Source organism: Rhineura floridana, chromosome 5 (genome assembly GCF_030035675.1).
Source record: "Rhineura floridana isolate rRhiFlo1 chromosome 5, rRhiFlo1.hap2, whole genome shotgun sequence".
In the NCBI taxonomy this organism is placed as follows: domain Eukaryota; kingdom Metazoa; phylum Chordata; class Lepidosauria; order Squamata; family Rhineuridae; genus Rhineura; species Rhineura floridana.
Window position 1 is genome coordinate 173,608,510 of NC_084484.1, and position 26,552 is coordinate 173,635,061.

The 26,552-nt window shown below is 39.6% G+C and overlaps 1 protein-coding gene across 1 annotated transcript in view; it reads right to left on the minus strand.

Moving 5' to 3' along the window:
* The window catches only part of TMEM135 (transmembrane protein 135), a 260,384-nt gene that overhangs the window by 184,836 nt on the left and 48,996 nt on the right, over window positions 1–26,552 (minus strand). Inside the window, exon 4 of the mRNA XM_061628891.1 lies at window positions 25,208–25,241. Coding sequence (XP_061484875.1) covers window positions 25,208–25,241 — 34 coding nt within the window. The remainder of the gene's footprint in view (window positions 1–25,207; window positions 25,242–26,552) is intronic.

Sequence of the window (26,552 nt, forward strand, 5' to 3'; positions counted from 1 at the left end):
GTAGAAATAGTACTGAATATCACCCACTGATTCTGACTCCAGAACCATAGCATCTAGACTTGAAAGATAATCTAACCCTATCAATCATTATGCTTAGCACATGAGGGCCTCCTGAAGATACCATCTTATAAGGAGGTCAGTTCCGCACAACATAGGAAGTGGACCTTTAACGTTGTGGCACCTACCCTTTGGAATTCTCTCTCCTTAAATATTAGACAGGCTCCATCTCTGTTATCTTTTTGACACCTAGTGAAGCCCTTCCTCTTTCAACAAGCCTTTTAAGTAGAGACCTAATTTCAGTTTGGGTTGGAATCGCTTTTTTAAAAGTTGTTAAAGATTTTTTAAAAATATATATTTTTAAGATATTTTCTTTTTAAGGTGTGTTTAAGATGTTTTCTTTTTCAGATGTTTCATGATGTTTTTAGTGTTTGTCATCTGGGTTCCTTCTGGGAGGAAGGGTGGGATAGAAATTCAATAAATAATAATCTAGATATCGATTCTGACTCCCAAATCTTTTTCCCCCTCAGAGATTTCTGAGCTCCCACATATTGGCTCTATCCTTGCTTAAATTATTTTGAAGACAACCGCAATTAAACCTTCTCTTTACAGTTCAACACATACCAGGCATCATTGCCAGACCAAAAATAAACTAAAAGCATGGCCAAATGTTTTAAAGCAGAAAGTCTACATTACTCCCTACAAAATGGTGGTGTCACTGCAATGCAAAGACAAATCCTTATTAGATTCCAGAGGCTGTAGAGACTCTGAGGCTGGCGCCCATGGAGCTAATAATTCAGGAATGAATGAATCCCTCAGTGTGTTTTACAGCAATTAAAATATGTATATTTCATAAACTGGCACTCCTGTCACTTCATTTGTGCTAATTGACCACAATGCAAAGCATTCTCCTGATATAGCCAACTACAAATTTTAACAACCTTATAAAAAGGGCACCAGGACAGAATTCTTTGTGTGATTAGGGGCAAAAAAGGAAACAGATTAGTTTGTCACTAGGAAAAAAAAGAGCAGGGCTGGAAACAATCCAACACTTCTCAGTAAGTGTTGTTTTACTAGCACAGTGTTGCTGTTAAGTAGACTGTAAATGAACTTCTAGCCTGTCTAGATGAATACTGGGAAATAATATTACTGTTCTTATAAAATGTATAAGGTGTTTCAGGACTCTGTTACTCCCATCTCCCTCTAACACTGTTTCCTACACCAGCTTACCCCAGTGACAGATGTTTATTTGGGCCATTACTCATTTAACTTAGTATCCAGACATACAATTCAAGTTCTACTGGTAGTACGTAGTCTTATCAAAGACACAACTCCAAAATTTGTATTTTTCCCCTCAATTACCAATAATTCTAGCCCAAAAATAAATTTCCACCAACACTCGAATGATAGCCAAATTCAGGAAGCATTTTCAAACATCAAATTATCCACTTTGGAAAAGCAACACAGTCTGAACTCAAACATCACCCGCTCTCCTTTAAGAGGACTGAACCTGTTTTTAATATTAAAAAATGCTTATTATTTGTTTATTAAGAATTACACTCTACAGTAACTCTAGTTACTGTAAACCGCCCACAGAGCTTCAGCTATGGGGCGGTATATAAATACAATAAATAAATAAATAAATAAAATACAAGAAAATGTCAGGGCTACTTATGATAACATATTTAATACACCAAAATAATTGGTACATAAACATAAGCTGAGAACAGCAAATCTACAAAGTAGCATGAAAATAATAATAATCAGAATAATAAAGATGAATTAAAGTTTAAAAGCCTGAAAAAAATAAAATTAAAATTAAAAAGTTTTTGCCTGGCAAAAGACATCAAAGCGGACATCAGACAAGTTTCAAAACCCGGGGTGCCACCACTGAAAAGGCCCTTTCCCCAGGAACCACCATCCATACGTCTGAGATCGGGTGAACCCAGACAAGGGCTGATGACCAAAGTACAGGCAGGCACATGTGGAAACATGGGATTCATCAGGTATCCTGCTCCCAAGCCATGAAGTGCTTTAAAAGTCCATGAACACTGGAAATGGGCTGAGAAACACCAGGAACAAGGCCAATTGGTGTAATATGCTAATGCTTAGTCCCACTTAACAGTTTAGCAATAATATTCTGAACTAACTGTTGTTTCAGAACCATCTTCAGAGGGAATCCCCCCCCCAGTATAAGTCATTATATTAGTCTAACTTGTTTACTAAAGCATGGGTAAATTAAACCTGGCTGTCTCTGTCTAGGTAGCAACACAATTGGCATACAATATACATTAGTAAAAGGCCATTATAGTTTTGCTCTTATGTGTGTATACTTTTGTACATGTACAGTTTTGTTCTTATGTACAGACTGGAAACGTTCAATATACATCCCAATTCCAAAGAAAGGGGATCCCAGGGAATGCAGTAATTATTTTATTTATTTATTATTTCATTTATATCCCACCCTTCCTCCCACAGCAGGAGCCCAGGGCGTCAAACAAAAGCACTAAAAACACTTTAAAACATCATAAAAGCAGACCTTAAAATACATTAAAACAAAACAACTTTAAAAACATTTTAAAACCTTTAAAAACATCTTTAAAAAAGGTTTTTTTAAAAATTGTTTTAAAAAAGGTTTTTTAAAAAAACATATTAAAAAGCAGTTCCAACACAGACGCAGACCAGGATAAGTCTCAACTTAAAAGGCTTGTTGAAAGAGGAAAGTCTTCAAAAGGTACCAAAAAGATAACAGAGATGGCGCCTGCCTAATATTTAAGGGGAGAGACTTCCACAGGGTAGGTGCCGCCACACTAAAGGTTCATTTCCTATGTTGTACAGAACAGACCTACTGATAAGATGGTATCTGCAGGAGGCCCTCACCTGCAGAGCGCAGTAATCGACTGGGTACATACAGTAGAGCCCCGCGTATCGGCGCCCTGCTTTTCAGCGTTCCGCTAATACAGCAATGCCAGCGGGGAGATCAGCTGGAGCGTGGGGAGCTCCAGCCACCACGCTCCAGCTGACAATGAACAGCTGTAGGTGCGAGCTCCCTGCACTCTAGCTGATTGTGCACTACAGCTGACAGTGATCAGCTATAGCGTGTGAGCTCCCCGTGCTCCAGCTGATCGCTGTCAGCTGGGGTGCAGCAGCTGGAATACAGTAGGGCCACTTTCTGGTGGTTTTCGCTTTTCAGCGGGGGCCTGGAACATAACCTCCCATATGAGTGGGGCCCTGCTGTAAGGGGTAAGACGGTCTTTCAGGTATCCTGGTCCCAAGTTGTATAGGGCTTTGTACACCAAAATTAGAACCTTGAACTTGAACCTTGAACTTAATTATTGAACTATTACCTTAATATCCCATGCAAGTAAAGTAATGCTCAAGATTCTACAACAAAGGCTCTTACCATACATGCAGCGAGAAATGCCATTTGTCCAAGCTGGATTCAGAAAGGGAAGAGGCACCAGAGATCATATCGGAAACATACGCTGGATAATGGAATGGAGCAAGGAATTTCAGAAGATAATCACCCTGTGCTTTATAGATTACAGCAAAGCCTTTCATTGTGTAGATCATGAAAATCTATGGAATGCTTTAAAAGAAATGGGGGTGCCACGGCATCTGATTGTCCTGATGCACAACCTATACTCCGGACAAGAGGCTACTGTAAGGACAGAATATGGAGAAACCGATTGGTTTCCAGTCGGAAAGGGTGTGAGTCAGGGGTATATTTTATCACCCTACTTGTTTGATCTATACGCAGAACATATCATACGGAAAGTGGGACTGGACCAAGATGAAGGAGGTGTAAAGACTGGAGGGAGAAATACCAATAATTTAAGATATGCAGACAATACTTTACTACTAGCAGAAACCAGTAATAATTTAAAACGAATGCTGATGAAAACTAAAGAGGAAAGCACAAAAGCAGGACTACAGTTGAACATCAAGAAGACTAAAGTAATGACAACAGAAGAATTATGCTACAACAAGGACATTGAACTTGTCAAGGATTATCAATACCTTGGCACAATCATTAACCAAAATGCAGACAATAGTCAAGAAATCAGAAGAAGGCTAGGACTGGGGAGGGCAGCTATGAGAGAACTAGAAAAGGTTCTCAAATGCAAAGATGCATCACTGAACACCAAAGTCAGGATCATTCAGACCATGGTATTCCCAATCTCTATGTATGGATGTGAAAGTTGAACAGTGAAAAAAGCAGATAAGAGAAAAATCAACTCATTTGAAAGGTGGTGTTTGTTGGAGGAGAGCTTTGTGGATACCATGGACTGCAAAAAAGACAAATAATTGGGTGTTGGAACAAATTAAACCAGAACTATCACTAGAAGCTAAAATGATGAAACTGAGATTATCGTACTTTGGACACATAATGAGAAGACATGATTCACTAGAAAGACAATAATGCTGGGAAAAACAGAAGGGAGTAGAAAAAGAGGAAGGCCAAGCATTGATCAAGGAAGCCACAGACCTAAACTTACAAAATCTGAACAGGGTGGTTTATAACAGATGCTACTGGAGGTCGCTGATTCATAGGGTCGCCAGAAGACGTAATCGACTTGAAGGCACATAACAAATCTGTATCTATATCATTTAGACGTAAATCGCATGTAGAATATTATTTATTTTATTTATTAAATTTTATTTATTTATTACATTTATACCCCGCCCTTCCTCCCAGAAGGAGCCCCAGGAAGGCAAACAAAAACACTACAAACCACTCTAAAACATCTTCATACTTTAAAACATTAAAACAAAACACTTTTTAAAATACCTAAAAAAGTAATTCCAACACAGACACAGCCTGGGATAAGGTCTCTACTTAAAAGGCTTGTTGAAAGAGGAAGATCTTCAATAGGCACCAAAAAGATAACAGAGATAGTGCCTGTCTAATATTTAAGGGGAGGGAATTCCAAAGTGTCGGTGCCACAACACTAAAGGTCTCCTTCCTGTGTAGGGCGGACCTCCTGATAAAGATGGTATCTGCAGGAGGCCCTCACCTGCAAAGCACAGTGTGAGTATATAAGGGGTTAGATGATGTTTCAGGTATCCTGGTCCCAAATGCATAGTGCTGTGTACACCAAAACCAGGACCTTGAAGAATAAAAGGTAGGATAGGAAATATTTTAATATGCGTTTGTGGATTAAAATATTTCTCAATGTACATCTTTTCATGGCTGCAATGAAAATGGTGTATAATACAACAGTTTATAATCAGTCAATCACAATGAAAGCTGAGGACAACTAATAAAAAGGAATGTGTGATCATTTCTTTATCACAACTGATAATCATACAGAGACAAAGGTATACACAGCTGTCCCCTGATGCAGACACATTTCTCCAGGATGCACTATTCTGATTAGAAATTGCCATATACACATTAATTTGTTAATACCGTCTTCAAAAACAGTGGCTGAAATCCAAATTTTCATATATTTTTTTTTTAAAAATCTGCTTACATTATCTCCTCGTGATTATTTATTTCTGTTATGTGTGAACACATTAGGTTACAGGAAGTGTGCTTTACTTGAGTATTAGCCCCTTCACAAGCATTTAATCAGTCTTGGCATCTTTGTGATCCTGCGGGCACTTATTAATTGTAAAACCTTAGAAATAGGATAAATAATATACAAAGGCAGAGCAGTGAGTAGATGCATTTGTTTCCAGAGTGGTCTCTGGTAAACGAACTAGCAAGGATTACCACCACCAAGATCTTTGAAGGCAGACATTAATGGTTGACAACTTTATCCCCATCAAGGCAACTCACATGAAATATGGGCAGGAACATCAGTCAAAACCTTTTCAGTTTTCAAATATCTGGAACCAATTTGCTGAGGGGGAAAGTTTCCAAAGGGCCACCCATTAATAAACACAAAATAATTTGTGTCTGCTGTCTTGTTTGTGATAATTTTTTTATTGCTACCTCAGTTTCAGATGTCACAGTAATTACTTCCACATTCTGATTAAGACATGAATTGAAGCCACATGTTAAAAGACTATTTCTTGTCAAAAATAGAGGAATAAGTTCATTTTTTAACATTATTGAAACACTGACAGCTAAAAAGAGTGCTGCCTCCTTTCTGAACTTTGCTTTTTTTAAAAAAAAATGCCCAAACAACTAGACTCCTAACTTTCACTGCCCTGAAGCAATAAACCGTTGTAATAGCTCCTAATTGAATCCCTTCAAAAGAAAATTAGTTAACCCTTCAATGAAAAAGTAACTAGGCTCTCTCAAAGCTTTACAGGAATTAGAAAATTAAGTGCTATATTAAAGACAGGCAATACTACTGAGACAGAAAGATCAACAAATTTCCTCTTTTACTCTATATTTATTTTAATTTACCGTTTCTCATCCCAAAAGTTTAGGATGGCATCATTTCAACTCACGCACACTGTTTTAGTGAAGCATGCTGAAGCAAAATATTTTAGATACATTATGTCATTAATTTCTTTTTCATGTATGATACACACACAGGGATGTGTGTGAGAGAGAGACAGAGAGGGGGAGGGAGGGAGGGAAAGCAGGAAGTGTACGCGTGTGTGTTTATGTGCATGCATATATACATTAATGTAAGCTGCAAGAGGAGAGGCCATTCCCAACTATATTAGGTATACACTTTTATCAAATGAGTTTCCTTCTTTCCCACAGGATAGCTATTCTTTTCAATGGTCACAGTTGGAAAGATGCCAGTCCCAAACAGATGATAGAAGGTATGACAGTGAAAAAAGCGGCTAAGAGAAAAATCAACTCATTTGAAATGTGGTGTTGGAGGAGAGATTTGGGCATACCACGGACCGCAAAAAAGACAAATAATTGGATGTCAGAACAAATTAAATTAGAACTGTCACTAGAAGCTAAAATGATGACACTGAGGTTATGATATCTTGGACATATAATGAGAAGACATGATTCACTAGAAAAGACAAAAATGCTGGGGAAAACAGAAGGGAGTAGAAAAAGAGGAAGACCCAACAAGAGATGGATTGATTCCATAAAGGAAGCCACAGACCTGAACTTACAAGATCTGAACAGGGTGGTTCATGACAGATGCTACTGGAGGTCGCTGATTCATAGGGTCACCATAAGTCGTGATCGACCTGAAGGCACGTAACAACAAATGATGGTTATATGCTAGCATCCATCCCCTATTGCCCTCGATAGTGGCTAGCCCAAGGTCACTCACTGAGCTCATGGCTGTGTGGGGATTTGAACCCAGATCTCCCCAATCCAAACCCAATACTCTAACCACAATACCACTCTGGCTCTTACTTGTGCCTTGTGGCCCTATTCACCTTACATTTGTGGGATAGGAGCCACTGCAGCACAGCTACCTCCAGTGCCAGGAAGGTAACTCTGGAAGCCAGGGCCTCTAGGATCCCACTGTCCCCACCACAAAAGAACATTCTTTTCCTGAGCTCTTCCTCAAAACAACTGGCCTCTTGATAGGTTAACAAACTGATGCAACATATGCCCTGAACAGTCTTGCTAGGATTTACATTTGTTGGATCTGAGAAAGGCTTTGTTTGTTTTATCTCATTTTTTTATGTTTTCAGTTTTAAAACATTGCGGCCTACGTTCACGATAGGGTAGGATATCAGAGTGAAATAGGAATCTTGAATAGGACAAAACAACAATATAGACTGTGGAGCTGAGTTGCACTTTGCACCTTTGTTCAACAACCAAGCAACTCCATTCTGTGCCGGCTAAAGTTTCTGAACAATTTTAGCACAGCACTTAGGGAAACACTCATCATGAAGTTAATAAGTGTGTTTAAAGGAGGAAAAACTGACAACAGCGTATGAATAAACAAAAATGCAGCTGTTTGGTCAGGTTCCACAGACATTCCTACCCTTGTTACTGTATTGTCTGTTTATAAATATGAAAGTGTTCCTTTTGAAAACCAATAAATAGATTTTAAAAGTCTCTTTGCTAAAAATGAATGAATGAGTGGAGGAAAAATTGTCATGCTCATCACCAGTTAATTTAGTGAAAGCTTTCACTGGGGCACTGACACCAAAAGCACGCTGAATACTGAGCAGTTTTCAACAGTTGTTGATAATTTTATGTAGCAGTTCTGACCTGGTGATCACCTTACTTACAAAACTCCATGACAGAGATCCAAGCACTAGTAATGCAGAATAGCAATAACTTGTTTGCCAGTCTTATTTAAGTTAATTCATGATGGGAGCCAGAACTGGGGAAATATTTTCCAAAGTTTAAAAGGTGAAGTAATCTTGAAATCAAAACTTCTTGACTTTCTATTATTTACATTTATGGAGAAAGTTTACTATGTTTGATCTCTCATTCCATTACATTTTCCAAGAATATGGAGGGGAGCAGCAGGAAATCCCTTCCCTGCACATGTAAACAGTACATACTCTCTCAAGCAGTTGATTCAAGTCACTTCAATGATAAAAAAGTGGATGTTCTTAAGTAGTCTATTGCATGAAGACTCTCCTATGCAATTATCCTATATGCAATGCCTTTACTCCTCCTGAGAGATGACAAGGTGAGGGTGGGGGGATGCTCTCTCAAAATACCTAAATCCATGTGATGCATTTCAGATCCCAAAGGTCATTGACAGAGATGCAACTCAGCCAGCAATTTTGAAATCGCTCAGATAGCTTCTGCACAAAAGAAAAGGGGATAGTTTTCAAGTGGTTTTCTCACTTCTCAAGTGGATTTATCTAACTTTTCAGGGTATTTTATATGTCTTTAATTTAGCCCCTCAAGAAAGCAAACATTATTCCCAATTAGCACTGGAAGCAGACTGGACAATATGATATGATCCACCTATATGGCTGATATTGGTGTCTAGCATAGATATTGTAACATTTAAATCAATAACTCTCCCTCTCAACAATTTTTCCCCTTTATCTAATCAACTGGAAGGGGGGTATCTTTGGCTTTTGCAACACCAATCCTCCCTGCAAACTGAACTGCTTTCCATCAAGATAAAGTTCACAAGCTTTGCTACTGCCTGCCATCCTCCTCTCTACCATCAATCACGACACAAGGAGCATGTCACTGAGACAATATTCCAAGTGGTTCAACTCCCCCATAGGCCAACTCAAGGACTGTTTACATAATTTGCCTTGGTTGTAGCACACTTAGGTTATGAAATTCCACCTCCACCATTTCTACCAACCATTTAGGTGTCAGTTTCCCAAACTTAGGATAACAGTAGCACACTTTTCCCTTAATTAAAGCTGAAACTACACTTTATTCTTGAAACCAAAACGTTCACTTCTTGAGGTTGCAAGCAAGCATTTACACCATTATTCTGAGAGCTTATGTGATACCGTCCAGTTTTCAGAGTGGCCTATCAACAAAATAAAAATATACAAAGTGAAATATATAATGTAATGACAAAGAATTACATATCTTATCCTCAACCCCCTTTTTCCACATGATTAGATGAAAACAGTGAGAAGATGCAAACAGGCAAACAAACACAGAACAGAGCAGTAACTCATGCAACGCCTCAACAGGAAGTCTCCTCTAACAGCAAGCAGTTTTGTTTCTTTCTGTATCAAGTGTGATTGGGTGCTCCAGCCTGATCTGTCATGGCAGAATTAACTGCATCCTGCACAAGCTACTTGGAAGGAAGCAAGATCAGGGCAGTGAATCATGCAGACACAGCAGGCAGCCTCTTCTATGGGTGAGAAGCATGGGTTCAAGGAGTCTTTAATTCTTTCATTTCTAGCAACACACTAACGCACCCCAGCTCAGTTTGGGAATTACTCCTTTAGCCTGTGAATCTCTGATTGTGTCTACAGAAGAATCCCTGTAGTGTGCTAAGCAGCATTCTCCAGGTCAGGTTCTTTTCTCTGGTTCTCCTTCAGGAGTCAAAGGGATGCAAAGTTTGGCAAAACCAGCTCTAGTACGGGTGGGGTGGGAAGGGGGTTTCCACTGGAATGTTCCACTTTTTCATATTGTTTGCTCTCCCCCTTCCCCCCGTCATTCTGCAGTTTCTTTAGCCACCTCGAGTTAGTTTACTATGCAGGATTTCTCCTTCAGGCTTCTTGAAATACCTGATTTACTGTCTATAATTTTTTTAAAAAAAACTTTTTTCAGTGGGGTTTCAAACCAGCTGATTCACTTGTTGAAATATTTCTACCCTGGAATGCCTTTAGGCGTTAAATTGAAGACATCATCATACTCTGCTTCCAGTTTAAGGAAAGCTAATTCCACATGCACACACTCATGAACAAGGCTAACAAAACACCCATTCTTTAAAAAAAGATAGCAAGCTTAAATGGGGGACTTCAGTCATTAGCTTTATACAGGATTCTTGCATTCTGGGACTCCTTCAAGGACGTGATTTTATTTGGTTTGTGCCAGCCAGGCTACTGGAGAGTGTTTTGTTTACCCCCTACTTTTTAGGGGGGATAGAGATAGTGTCTTGGTGGAAGTGTATGGGGGGGATTTGCTTAGGCTTCTAGCAGTCCAATCAGCAGAGGACATTGATTGCGATCGCAGCATGAGCCAAGCCAATTCTCACTTGAATTTGCTTTGCTTTATTTATTTTTTTTAAAGAGGGAGGAATTGAGCCTACTTCCTTAAAGAATTGACAACCAAAGTTCGTGGTTAAAATGGTCTACTCTGGTCTTCTGATAGTGTGCAGCAATGAGAACAAAGCAGCTTCCACTGAAAAGTAATTATGCTGCCTTTGTATTGGGAATGACAGAATTAACTAATCCACACCTAATGAAGAGATCTGCAAGAATTAGCGGTAATCCAGTGGCGGCTGACTGGAAGAATGCATTTCATTTTACATTTCTAAACAAAACCCGAATGACAAATTGTGACAGGATCTGCACATTTCCTGTGCCTCTTGGCTAAAACTGAACCTGTCACTGCAGCATGGCACAGAAGAGGTATACCGCTGTAAATGCTCGGAATTAAACTCCAACATGCTAACAGTGAAAATGCACATTGAGAAGCTCTGATTTGAGTTGCATTTGCAACTACATAATAATTGCCCTCAGTTAAAATCCTAAACAGATGGGACCAGACTGGGATGAATAAACTGAACCTGAACAAGACCAAACAAGATAGAAATAGTGATTGTGAGAAGTTTGGCTGACATGGGTGTAGGTGATCCTAGGACAGGATTAGTAGCATAGAGGTGGCTCCCAAGTCCAGCATGGTCCGGAAACCAATTGCTATCTGTTCTGATCCATTTGTAACAGGCACCAGGCAAGGCAATTGCAGCACCATGGAAAATTCAATAGGTGCAACTTGTTCCACCAGAGCAGCCTTTCCCAACCAGCGTGCCTCCAGATGTTGTTGGACCACAGCTCCTGTCAGCCTCAGCCAGCATTGGCAATGGTCAGGAAAGATGGGAACTGTGGTCCAACAACATGTGGAGGCACACTGGTTGGGAAAGGCTGCACCAGAGGCTGGAGATGAGATGAGGCATAATATTCAGTCTTTCCCTGCCAAGCTCCACCCTCCTGCTTTGTGAATCCTTGAACAGCAGTTACGCAAGTGCAGCGGTGTGGAAGGTATCTGCTCTTCAGGCAAATCGGGCTTAGGGAAGAGACTTTTCTGAGAGTCCTGGCTCAAGCTCCACATGTCCAGCATCAACAACCAAGTCCAGTTATTCAGCCACTGGTAGCCTCATCTAGCTCATCCTCTTCTAAACACGATGCTGGGCCAGACTGTCTTTCACCAGTCTAGTCTGGTATGGGAGCTGCAACTACTCCTAGAGAAGAGTAACCTAGCCTCCATAATACGGCAATCCAATCTGGAAATTACCAGGGCACGTAATTTGTCCTATGCAGAACAGAAAAGGTCCTCAAATGCAAAGATGTATCACTGAACACCAAAGTCAGGATCATTGAGACCATGGTATTCCTGATCTCTATGTATGGATGTGAAAGTTGGACAGTGAAAAAAGTGGATAAGAGAAAAAATCAACTCATTTGAAATGTGGTGTTGGAGGAGAGCTTTGTGCATACCATGGACTGCAAAAAAGACAAATAATTGGGTGTTAGAACAAATTAAACCAGAACTGTCACTAGAAGCTAAAATGATGAAACTGAGGTTATCATACTTTGGACACATCATGAGAAGACATGATTCACTAGAAAAGACAGTAATGCTGGGGAAAACAGAAGGGAGTAGAAAAAGAGGAAGGCCAAACAAGAGATGGATTGATTCCATAAAGGAAGCCACAGACCTGAACTTACAAGATCTGAACAGGGTGGTTCATGACAGATGCTCTTGGAGGTTGCTGATTCATAGGGACGCCATAAGTCATAGTCGACTTGGAGGCACATAACAACAAACTTAAAGGCCACTGAGAATCAGAGGAAACACATTACACCTGTGCTGAAAGATCTGCAACGCCTACAGGTTTGCTTCTGAGCACAAATTTGGACTATGCTAGTTTTAACCTCTAGAAACTTAAATGGCTAGGGTCTGTGATATATCAGCACCTTCTCCCATATGAGATCTTTCACACACTCCAAGGACAGGGACAGGGACCCTCGCTATAGAACTGTTAGCATGTACATTTCACAAAGAAGGAAAACCAGCCATGAAAGGGTTAACTGACAGTAAAAAGTTAACTGACAGTAAAGAGTGAATCAAAACCCTCAGGTGATACAGGTGCAGACCCTAAATCACCTAATGACTAAATGACCGTGATGGGCTATAAAGACAGGAAAAGAAAAGGATGTGTGTGTGTGGGGAAGTAAAGAGGAGAAAGACGGACTGTGTAACTTGTGTATTCGATGCTGGAACTGCTTTATGTTATTCTGCTGATAAAAGACCGTATATTTCTACACGTGAGTTGCGTTATTCTTGGCAAGGTGCAAAGCAAGGGAGTGACTACGGTCGGGTACGCCAGTGTATGTCTGCCAGAGCAAACACCAACAAGAACTCTGTTGTCTATGGAGTCCATCAGGCCAGTTCTCTTATGCTTAAAGAAAATGGTGAAGATCTCTACATTTCGGTGGAGACTTCAGAGGTTGCAACTGGTTTTCAAATTGGATAGTGGTCTGTAGCTATAGTTTCTATGCTGTTTCAAGATACTTTGTAAGGTTAGTTTTAATTACAGATTTTGCTGTTGTTTGTTTTAGTATAGTGTACGCTGCCCTGAAAGCTGTATGGACCCACATTGCCAAGGTAGAAATTTCAGCTTAAAATACAATAGCTTCTTCTGTCTATGTGGGTCAACAACATCATTGCTCAACATCAGTATCTTTGAAATGGGCTGGGAAATCTAGCAATCACACGCTATGCAAGGAATTTTACACAAATCCCGTTTTTGCCTACATTCTCAACCTACAATGCAAAAATGAAGTACTTTTTATTGTTTGAATAAGTCACTGTTTGAGATCCTTACATGCATTTGTATTCCTTCTCCATCACACTTCAAGTCTGTATACTGCAGGAAAATACATAAAAACTAGGAGCAGCTGCCCCTGCTTGCTTCACTCACCAACCCTGCCTACACCCTACCGTAAAGCACTGCCAGCCCTCCCCCCACCTCCTCTGCCAGGTGCCTCCTAGCCCTCCATCCATCCCTTCTGACATGTGCCCCCAGCACTCCCCCACCCCCATCAACTTTGCCAGGTGCTCCCTAGCCCTCCCCCATGCCCTCACCAACCGCATCCCAACCATACCCCACATAGGTGGCCAGAGCCCCCACCCCACCCCTGCACAGCATTCACCCTCCAAAAAGAAAATGTAGGAATAAAACAATTGGCTATCTGGAAATTAAGCATTTCCATATCAAGCTTCTAAAAAGTTTCCTGGGAGAGTTAAAACACGGCAAGGCAACGCTGCATAAAAGGAAAGAGGAGATAAAGTCCCAAATGCTTTCTCTGGCTCCTGCCAGAATTTCTGGGCTGAAGTGACAGATGAGGTTTCCTGGGGCTAACATGCCAAAGCCAATTAACCATGTCAATCCGCAAGTATGCCAGTTGCCAGGGTCTAATATTATTAGGTATGATTGAAAAAAGGGAAGACATCAACAATGTTAAGAGTTCACATAACTCCTAATTTTAAAACTTGCCTCAGAAAGATTTATTGAGGTGGCAGCAGTGACGACCTTAGACTTCGGCTTTTAAGAAGTCAGTATGAGTACTATCCATTTCCTATAACTTGATTATACCATGCACTGTTAATCAAATTAGCTTACATTGCAAGCCTCAAAAAAATCTGAATTATCATGTGTCTTTTGCTTATATTTCATATAACTTTCTTATTTTAAGGGTATCAATTCATGGCAGTATTGTCTTTGCTTATTCCACAAAATATGAGATGTTTAATATATACACAGCTAAGCAATGAGGGCATCAGTTTCAAAGGGTAAAAAGTGTATTGAGCACTTTCAAGCTAACACAAAACATGCTTGGTTCTGCGATTGCTCTAAAACATGTGTGTTTCATTTTTAAACAAGAATTTCACTAGTGTTGAATGTTCAACTTAGTTCCTTACAAAGTCACCAGAACAAACTTCAGTCAAAGGGAGTAGGATTTTTTTTTCAGTTGCTTACCCCAGAGTGTAGTTCTAGAACCGAGAGGGTTAACAGACCAATAGCAATTTCCTCTAAGCTAGAGATCACAAAGTCTACCTACCACTTTCAGGAGACGAAGAGAAGAAAAAGATTTATGGTTAGACACGAAGTCAGTCAAAATTCTGCCCTAAAAAGCATGTTATCCTTTTCTTGGCTTACATCAATGACCCCAAGCTTTTTTCTCCCCTCGGACCACTTGAAAATTACTGATAGTCTTGGTGGGCCACTTAAATTATTATTTTTTGCCTGTTGTAGCAATTGCAATGTGCAGTGCTAGATGCTATATGATTCTCAATGGTATTTTGCTTCTTTTATTCCTGGTATTTTATTGTACTACAATTTGAATGGCACAGAAATTCTAAGCATTCTTCACAGACATGCGCAAGACCACCTGAATGAAGTTTGTGGGCCACTGGTGGGAGGATAAGCCTATGATAACTCTGCAAGGCTATATTCCTTTTGTTCCAGGCGGTGTCAATGCAGCTGTTCATAGGTCTCAAAGCCACCTAGGTAAACTAAAGCATCCAAAAAGTGATGTAGGAGCCTAGATTTACTTTCAGGGAATGGCTTGACCCATTTTAAGTTTTATAGGTCTTCTACAAAGTTGCATTTTTTTATTTATTTATTTATAAAAGTATTTATATCCCACCCTCTCCCACAAAACACCAGGGTGGTATACAGCAACATAAAAGCATTTAAAAGCAATACAAATTTTGCTTCTGTAACTCTTTAAAAAAATCATTATTTCTAGAAAAAAAGCCTAATCTATATACACACTTCTCAGAAGTAATGTGCAGATTATTTCCCACACAATAAGCAACTCTGTGCATCTAATCAAGAGGATCATTAAGACACTGAAATATTTGGCTAGCAACATTTTCTGTTAACAGCCTTAACTATTCTGTTAACAGCAGACTCAAAGACAGCAAACACACCATGTAATCATATGTTGGTAGTTTGCACAACAGGAGAGCATTGTTCAGCATGCAAAAAGATCCACATGTATATCTTTTCCTAGCACTGAAGTGGGCAAGATAGCTTCTGCTTGAACAGAGATTAGCACATCCACGAGAGCCACTGAGTTTCTGGTCAAATATGTTACAGGGCCAGTACAGACTTAACATAACCTGTTACTTAAATAACTGAAGATAGACTTTGTTGTTATGAACCACCCTGTTCAGATCTTGTAAGTTCACATCTGTGGCTTCCTTTATGGAATCAATCCATCTCTTGTTTGGCCTTCCTCGTTTTCTACTCCCTTCTGTTTTTCCCAGCATTATTGTCTTTTCTAGTGAATTAGGTCTTCTTGTTACGTGTCCAAAGTATGATGATAACCTCAGTTTCATCATGTTGGCTTCTACTGACAGTTCTGGTTTAATTTGTTCTAACACCCAACTATATGTCTTTTTCACAGTCCATGGTATGCGCAAAGCTCTCCTCCAATACCACATTTCAAATGAGTTGATTCCTCTCTTATCTGCTTTTTTCACTGTCCAACTTTCACATCCATACATAGAGATCGGGAATACCATGGTCTGAATGATCCTGACTTTGGTGTTCAGCGATACATCTTTGCATTTGAGGACCCTTTGTAGTTCTCTCATAGCTGCCCTCGCCAGTCGAGCCTTCTTCTGATTTCTTGACTATTGTCTCCATTTTGGTTTATGACTGTACCAAGGTATTGACAATCCTTGACAAGTTCAATGTCCTCATTGTCAACTTTAAAGTTACATAACTATTCTGTTGTCATTACTTTCATCTTTTTGACATTCAGCTGTAGTCCTGCTTTTGTGGTTTCCTCTTTAACTTTCATCAGCATTCGTTTCAAATCATTACTGGTTTCTGCTAAGAGTATGGTATAGTCTGCATAGCTTAAATTATTGGTATTTCTCCCTCCAATTTTAACACCTCCTTCATCTTGGTCCAATCATGCTTTCCATATGATGTTCTGCATACAGGTTAAACAAATATGGTGATAAAATACACCCGTCTCACACCCTTTTCTATTGGGAACCAATCAGTTTCTCCATATTCTGTCCTTACAAGTAGCCTCTTGTCCAGAGTATAGGTTGCGCATCAGGACAGTCAGGTGCTGTGGCACCCCCATTTCTTTTAAAGCATTCCCTAGTTTTTCATGATCTACACAGTCAACGACTTTGCTATAATCTATAAAGCACAGGGTGATTTTCTTCTGAAATTCCTTGCTCCAACGTATGTTTGAGATACGATCTCTGATGCCTCTTCCTTTTCTAAATCCAGCTTGGACGTCTGGCATTTCTCGCTTCATATATGGTAAGATCCTTTGATGTAGAATTTTGAGCATTACTTTACTTGCATGGGATATTAAGGCAATAGTTCGATAATTACTGCATTCCCTGGGATTCCTTTTCTTTGGAATTGGGATATATATTGAACGCTTCCAGTCTGTGGGCCATTGTTTAGTTTTCCATATTTCTTGACAAATTTTTGTCAAAATTTGGGCAGATTCAATCTCAGTAGCTTGTAGCAACTCTATTGGTATGCCATCTGTTCCTGGTGATTTGTTTCTTCCAAGTATTTTAAGAGCAGCTTTTACCTCACATTCTAAAATTTCTGGTTATTCATCATATGGTTCCTCCGTGAATGAATCTGTCATCCTTGCATCTCTTTGATAGAGTTCTTCAGTGTATTGCTTCCATCTTCCTTTTATTTCATCTTGGTGAGACAGTGCGTTCCCCTGTTGATTATTCAACATCTCTACTCTTGGTTTAAATTTCCCTTTCATTTCTCTATTCTTTTGGAATAGGGCTCTAGTTCTTCCCTTTTTGTTGTCCCCTTCTATTTCTATACAATAACTATTGTAATAGTTTTCTTTGTCTCTACATACTAGTCACTGTATTGTTGCATTTAGGGTTCTAACCGTGTTTCTATCTCCTTTTGCTTTCCTTCTCTCTTTAACCATTTTAAGAGTTTCTTCAGTCATCCATTGAGGTCTTTATCTCTTTTTAACTAGACGTATTGTCTTTTTGCATTCTTCCCTGATAATGTCTCTGACTTCACTCCATAGTTCTTCTGGTTCTCTGTCAACTAAGTTGAAAGCCTCAAATCTGTTCCTTATCTGATCTTTATATTCTTCTGGGATGTTATTTAAACTGTATTTTGGCATTATGATTGCTTTGTTGTTCTTCTTTAGCTTTACTCTGATTTCCAACATGACCAGTTCATGATCTGTACCGCATTCTGCTCCTGGTCTTGTTGTTGCAGAAAGTATGGAACTTCTCCATCTTTTGTTGCCAATTATATAATCAATTTGATTCCTATGTTGACCATCTGGTGATGTCCACGTGTACAGTCGTCTTTTCGGTTGTTCAAAAAATGTGTTTGCAAGGAACAAATTATTGGCTTCACAGAATTCAGTAAGTCTTTCTCCTGCTTCATTTCTGTCTCCTAAGCCCCATTTCCCTACAATTCCTAATTCTTCTCTGTTCCCTACTTTTGCATTCCAGTCCCCCATGATTATCATCATATCTTGATTTGGTGTGTGATCGATTTCTTCCTGTACTTCTGCATAAAATCTCTCCAATTCCTCTTCTTCTGTGTTTGCTGTTGGAGCATAGACTTGAGTGATGGTTACGTTAATAGGTTTCCCGTTTAATCTCATTTATATCACTCGCTCAGACCTTGCGTTGTAGCTCCTAATTGCTTTTGCTACATCACTTCTCACTATTAAAGCAACCCCGTTTCTTCTTGATTTCTCATTTCCTGCATAAAATATTTTGTAGTTGCCTGATTGAAAATGTCCCATTCCTGTCCATTTTAATTCATTAACGCCAAGTATTGTAAAGGTGATACGCTCCATTTCTTGTTAGACAATTTCTAACTTTCCCTGGTTCATGCTTCTCACATTCCATGTTTCTATTGTGTGTGACGTACAACTCCGGACTCTCCTTTTGCATCTGTGCGCATCAGCCTCTGGGCTTCCTTTCGGCTTTGACTCAGCTGTGTCATTAGTCACAGCACTACTCGTACTTGTCCTTTGTTCTTCCCCAGTAGCTCGGTGAGTGCCTTCTGACCTGGGGGTCTCATCTTCCAGCACTCATGTTGCATTTTGGATACTCTGTTCATAGGTTTTTTGTGGTAAGAGGCACTCAGAGGTGGTTTACCATTGCCTTCCTCTGAATTTGGATGCGTCTCAGCTTTGACCATTCTGCTATGGGTGCCCCTGCTAGGAGTTTAGCCTCTTGGTCTAGACTCTTGACGGCATTGCTCTCAGCTTCTTCAACACTCTCAAACCCCCTCACCAAGTTAAGGTGTGCATCCTAAAGGGGGGATGATAGACTACAGGGTCACATGTGAGAATGTGAAGATAGACTATTCTCCTTCCTCCCCCTGCCCCCATCCCTAACCATGACTAATGCTAACAAAGGTTTTGGTTAACAGGGGTTTAAACCAACTTCAAAGTCATAGTTAACGTAAGAGCACGCTTGCTAGATCAGACCAAAAGCCTATCAAGTTCAGTGTTCTGTTCTCACCGTGGCCAATGGGATGCTTATGTGAAGCTCACAAATAGGACACAAGGACAATAGCCCTCTCCCATTCACAATCCCCAACAGCTGATATCCAGGAGCACACTGCCTCCAATACTTTTCAGTAGTGGCTCTTTGACTGTGGAATGCCCTCCCCTGGGAGGTGCATCTGTCTCTGTTATTATTGACTTTTAGGAGGAAAATCTGAAAACATTCCTGTTTACCCAGATATTTGGTGGCTGAAGGAGACATTCCTGGCAACCCAGAGATAACTGATGAAAGAATTTTTTTAACTTTAACTATTTTGAGAATATTTTAACTGTTTTTGAATACTTTTAAAAATTGTTTTGTTGATGTTGTTTGCAGCCCTGGGCTCCTTCAGGAGGAAGGGTGGATACAAATTCAATCAATCATAATCACCACCACCACAACCACTATCCTTCACAGCTCATCTTTCACACATGGGAATAATCTCCTTTTAAAGACATCCAAGTTGGTAGCATCATCACATCTTGTGGAAGTGAATTCTACAATAACTATGTGCTCTATAAAGAAGTACTTCCTTTTGTCTGCCCTGAATTCACCAACATTCCATTTCACTGGATGGCCCCAGGTTCTAGAGAGAGGGAGAACCCTGTTTAGTATCAAACCATTGTTAAGGATTTTGCAAACATAAACCTTAGTCACAAGTTGCAAGGGAAAGGTGAAAGAGTTTCATGCTTGAATGTGGGGGGTGGTTATTCCATGTCTGCTAAATTTACTCAGGAGTCTTTGGTGTGGTACCTTGTAATATGTCAACTGGATCACCTCTAACTATATGCTTGTTGACACTCTTAAAGAACTCAAATAGTTGACGAGACAAGACTTACCTTGCAGAAGCCATGCTAGCTCTGCTTCAGCATGGCTTGTTCTTCTATATGCTTGATTATTTTATCTCTAACAATACTTTCTACCGGTTTTCCCAGAACAGACATTCCAGGAATTTCCAGTAACCTTCCTTGATCACTGTTTATAGACTGGTGTTGCAACACCTTACTTTAGGAAGCTGTTTTAGGGCCACTAGAAACAGGCATTCACTCTTTTCCTCCTGCTGAAAACTTGTAGCAAATTTTATAATGTTTTAAATAGTTGCGACTGTGTTTTTGCAATTGGATCTTTAAAGGTTCTTGATACTGGTTTGGATGCATTTGGTGGGAGATAATTGCAGTACTTAACTTTCAAATGAAAGTAAAGTTCTAGAGACTATTCGAAATATGATTTTTGCAAAGCCATATGATAGATCATTAGTAGTCACACTGTCTTCAAAATATCAAAAGATTATTCCACCAACCAAACCAGGATTCATTTCCTAAGTTCAATTCCTAAGCAGAATTCACCAATCCGCAACTGTTTCAATTGTCCTGAAAAGCAGAAGATCCACCATCCAAGTTAGAATTTATTCAATTTCCTTTTAAATTCACTCACTAAAAAAAAATGCAGCAAAATTAGAAATCTTATAGTATGTATTAAAACCAGGGGTCAGCAACTTGGTACCCGCAGGCACCAGTCTGCTTGCTATTACTTCCTGTGGTGGCTGCAGAAGGTCTCAATAAATCTACAATGCATGAGAGGTTGTTAGTTCTTCCTACACAGTTGCTGTTTGCACTGCCTCAGCCTCACCTACCCTGAACATGCTCATATTTCATTTGATACAAAGATTGGATACCCATCTACCCATCCATTTTGAACAGAAAATGGAAATGGACTGCTTTCAAGTTGATCCCAACTTATGGTGACCCTATGAATAGGGTTTTCATGAGGCTGAGAGGCAGTGACTGGCCCAAGGCACCCAGTGAGCTTCATGGCTGTGTGGGGATTTTAGCCCTGGTCTCCCAGGTCGTAGTCCAACACCTTAACCACTACGCCACACTGAGCAGGTGCAATTTATGATGTTCTGTGTTAAAATGGAAATGGACTGCCTTCAAGTCGATTCCGACTTATGGTGACCCTATGAATAGGGTTTTCATGGTAAGCAGTATTCAGAGGAGGTTTACCATTGCCTCCCTTTGAGGATAGTCCTCCCCAGCTGGCTAGGGCCTGCTCAGCTTGCCACAGCTGCACAAGCCAGCCCCTTTCTTGTCCGCTACTGCCAGCTGGGGGGCAACTGGGCTCCTTGGGACTATGCAGCTTGTCCACAGCTGCACAGGCAGGAGGGCACGTGACCCCTGAGCCACTCACTGTGGGGGTGATCTTCAGCTGGCCCTTAACACCCAGGAGACATGAGCGGGGATTTGAACTCACAGACTCTGGACTCCCAAGCCAAGCTCCGGATAGGTGCAAAGAGCTTCTCTCTGCGAGTCAGTGAGGCACTGGCTTATGTCCATTGATGGGGGCATAATCAATCATTTATTGATATAAGCCAAGATCAATGTGTGGCTTCTGGCTTTTGCAGAATCCTTGGTTTAAACAAGCCACAGCTTCCAGACGGCAAGCAACAATGAGCTTAGTTTAAATGAGGATGTAGGTGCTTCCTATTTTATATCCAGTGCTCACCAGAGGAGAAGAGGGGGTACACTTGAGGCCAAGACTCATTCACTTAGTACCAAACTATGGTTTAAGGTTATCTCTGAATTGAGCTGATGTCTTGAAAAGAAAAGAAAAGGAGCATGAGAGTAATATAAGGAAAGCCGCCATGCCCACTGACCTGTTCCAGTGGCATTGGTTCCCTCCTTTGATTGTTATTCAAAAAACAATTTGGAGAATTCTATTTTAAATCTTTTTCTCTCTCTTTCATTTCTTTAACTGGAAGGAAAACATTTATAAATCACTGGTTTGAAGCTGAAACAACAGCAACAAGAGAAACAGGAGCCCAAAAGGTAACATTGGCTTTCATAACTATCCATTTTAAGTTTTTTCTTTCTCTTTGTCCCTCACCAACCCTGCTTCAGTCGTAAGCTCTCCAAGGACATATACCATTTTATCATTTTTATTGGGTTTTGCAATTAATTGTTCTATATCTGAATATTAACTACTCCAAGCATTCCAGCTAGGAAACAATTTATAAATGGGAAGGAGGAGAGAGATTGATTTGCATGCCAATAGTTATTCCACTGAATATTACAATCACCATGTGATGCTTTCTGAATTGCTCCCATTCTACCCACCCATTTTTCCTTCTGTTTTAAGATTTTTTTCCTAACTTTTTTACTCAAATAGAGAATGTTTTGCCAACTTGTCTACTGTGGCTTTTATTTTCAAGGAAAATAGGAGGAATCTTCCTGTCACAAGCCCTCCTCTTCTACCTTATTATCCAGAAATAACTGTGATGATCACATTTCACTTTCAACCTCCAGCTGGAATCCTGGGGTTCTCTTTGATCCCAATATATCTTTAGAGAGATCATCTTATATATACATATATGTTACCAATACATCCCTTTTACCATCTTAGAAATGTCTTGCCTTCAACATGTGCTATCCAAAATAGATCTGGGAAGACTTGTGCATGTTTGTGCAGCCTGCAGAACCAGCTACTATCATTCTCGGTTCCTTGGTATTACAGAAATGTTGATTCATTGATTGCAACTGGTTCAGATTCTGCAGCCCACATTCTCAGCTACATTAGATCTAATATTACTTTACGTGCATGGTTGTTGCTGGGTTTTTTACACCAACTTTGAGGTATTAAACCTGCATGTCACAAATAAAGCCCTATAGTGCTGTACAAAATTTGCATTCATCTGCCTGCGTTTTGGTACTTTAGGAAATGTTCATTTTTTAAACTCAACCTTTCTCAGGATTTGATGCTAAATGAGGGTGTTTTTTAAAAAAAGACATCTGTAAAATAAGAATCTACTGATCATTCTATACTTGCTCTATTATATATTAGGATACATAATAACTATCCAGAACAGCTCAAGGAAATCATTCACTGCACTGCCATGGAATTAAAATAAATAAAAAATGCTATTGCCACCACGGGTTTACCAACATAGGATTCATGGCTTACAAAAGAAGAATTTCTATGCTTCCCAATGTTTGCTTTAACCACAAACAGCTGTTTTCTTGTACAACTGCAGTAGACATGGGATCATTTTCTCAATTAATCTAAGGGACTTCGTGGAGGTAGCATTGGCCATAGAACCTTCCTGGTTCCCTAGCCACAATGGGATTTGAATGTACTGTTATTCAATGTTTCCTGGTCATTTCAGAAGAGTCAGATACTGAGGAACTACTCTCTGTACCATAGACATTGGAACCTGGTATCATTCAGGGTTCCAGCCTGCCACCCCATACTGTTTATCATTTACATGGTAAAAACTGTCTTAATTGCCAGGTAAGAGCATTACATTCACCAAATGGAACCGCTTAGTTTTGCCACAGTCTAATGATTACCAGCCTGGGGTAACACAGAGGCAGGCTTTTTCACTAGTGACACCAGTGTTGTGGAATGCCTTCCCTGCTGAAATGAGAGGCTCCATCATTACTGGCATTCTGCCAGTTCCTGAAAACACACCTGTTTAGGTAAGCATTCCCTTGAACTTCCAAGTTTTTATTTTATTAACTGGTTTTCAACTGGTTTGTTTCATTGTATATTTTAATGAACAATGTTTGAATGTTGTGACTGAATTGTAATTGAGTATTTTAATCATGTATATATATTATTATTGGTTTTATAAACCGCTTAGAAGCCATTTTGGCAAATACAGTAAGTGGTATATAAATCAAAGAAGGAGGAAGAAAAACAGAATACATCAAACTGCTGGTTGTGCTGATAATATTTAGCTCTGTCATACCTTTTCCACTCAGTTCAGGAAGGCCATGTAAATTCTAAATTAATGCCAGAGATTAGTCCAGTGTTCACTACATCTGGACAACAGTAGCAAGGCCTCCACTTATGCTATAAACTGATTGCATGATTCAGCCCAGTGTTCATACTCTATGTTCACTCCCCCAGAAGTTCTATACAACAGAGATGACCCAGGCAGTATTTAGAAGCTCCACTGTGCCACTGTATGTAGTAGACCTGCATAGCTTGTGATAAAGACAGATTACCAGGCTATGTATAACCCATCAAGAGCTTGATAAAATCTTTTGGGTTTTTTTTGCTGCCTATCTATTTCAAGAACAGTGGAGTTTCTTAGTCACTGAGCAAGCCACAATACAGTACTGGTGTGCTGCAGTCACAAGCTGTGCAGACAGAGTACAAACTACTAATGTGAGAAACACAGGCATCAGATTTCATTAGAAGACCGCACCACTCAGGAGTGGATAGTGCTTCAAAAGACACTAACAAAGTGTTTACATGGTTTAGTGTAAAGTGCATGAGCTGGAATGAGCCTGAACGACTCATATACTTCCTCCTCCCATGCAGCCTGGGGAATGACTTAGTCAGCATCGAAATTCATTTTCCCTCAATCTTGGCTTGTCATATTGCCCACACCAGATGGTTTTTAACAATTCTGGTTAGTTTTAAAAGCCAGCTTTATTCTGTTTGAAACAGACCAGATTTTGCTTAAAACCACAATCCCTGGTCCAGACAACACACCAAGATAAGTAAAGTGAAACTAAACACTACCAAAAAACCCTTCTGACCAGTAAGAGGAAAGAATACACAAGGCCAAAGTTCCTTGGATTCTTCTAGTTCACACACCCTGGTTTAACATGACATGTGAACATGGCTACAATCCATAATTCCATAGCCCTCTATATCTCAGATGTTTCACTTAATCCCACAGAGACTAGACTCCGGAGTAGCCTATCAAGGAGGGGGCAACAAACAGAATACTTAAAAATGTCACTTTTTGAATTGCAATTGTATTTATTTTCAATACAGCAAGCTGATGGTAAATAGTAAAGTCACATCAAACACACTGTTTAGAATAAATACCCACCTCACATATATTTGGCCTTTTTACTATATAATTTTAATATTATATTATAAATTATCTGGAAGTAAAATATTTTATCCATTTGTCTGCAATATTAAAAGTAAATACAGGAACAGTTTTTCACTTCAGTTCATACAGGGGAGATCCTTCAGCATTTCTGAATTAGTTGGTGAAATCCAGGTACCAGTTGAGCTAATGCAAGCTTTATTTCACATTTAAGGGAAACTCGACTTCCAAAATGATTCTGTGTTAATATATAGATGAAATATAAGAGCATTACTTACCAAGTTAGCCATGTAAATTGTAAGCAGCCCTCTCCTAGAGACAGAAAATACATAGAATTATTAAGCAATACTGAGTGTAACTTCTGATTTATCAAACACACTAAAACCCATAACTTTAAACTTGAGTGTAGGATAAAATTCTGAAATCTTGGAAAGCAAGACGGTGCAGCTAATGCTGAGCTCGATGAACCATTGATCTAACTCAGGGCTGCATTACCCACAAAGCAATTGACCGTGCTGCTGTGCTACTCTGCCTGGGCCAGAGGTGAATGACTGGGTTTGTCAGGAAGAAGACAAGTGCTGCCATTTCAACACTTTCTTTGAGCACTGGGCCATCTGCTGCCATCACCAGAACCAATGGCTACCTTCCTTGCGCCAGTTCTCAAAAATGTCATGCTGCCAAGCAACCACTGTACTCTATCGGTAGGGGCTTGGATTGTATCTTGTTTTAATACATTTCAGTTAGAACAGTGGTCCCCAATCTTTTTTTCTCATGGAGCACTTAAAAATTGTTGAGGGTCTTGGTGGACAACTTAATAATTTTTCTGCCTGTTGTACCAATTTTAACACTAGATGCTGTACGGTTTTTAATTGTATTTTAATTGCTTATTTTATTTCTTATATTTTTATTGTATTACAATTTGCATTCCATAGAATTAATATTGCAATACAACAAAATACAATACAAGAAATAAAAGAAGTAATAAAATATAATTAAAATCATTTGGAATATCTAATATGCCACAAACTACCTGAATGACGCTCGTGGACCATTGGTGATCCACGGAACACAGTCTGGGAACCCCAGAGTTAGAATAAAATACATTTGACAATATTCCAGTAAGTGTTTTGCATTCTACACAGACACATTCCTGCATTCATTTGGCTCAAACTGGAGACAGAGCTAATGTCACCATTATATTCTGAACATAAACATGATTGCATAAAACTATTCTTAACAGTTTTCCTTCAGAAGGTAGGATCTGATATGCAAACACACACCTTTAAAGAAAATTGTACAACGTACCACTTAACCTGCATAACTAAATCAAATGCATAAATCATGAATAGTTCAAACCACAATCAATCAAGAAATCACCAATTTTTCTTCCCAACAGCTGCCTTACACCTATTACCAAACACCAAATGGCCTACAATTCTAGATCTAGTACTATGATGGGGATGGAAGGGAAGTCTGAAATAACAAAGCATTACAGCTGATGTTTAGGTAATGCTTAATCACTCACACCCACCTATTTCCTACTGTCAGTTGAAGTCTGACAGAGAAACTCCAGTGCAAAAGTTCACTTAAAACTAACAAGAACAGCTAAGCTTTCAAAATAAT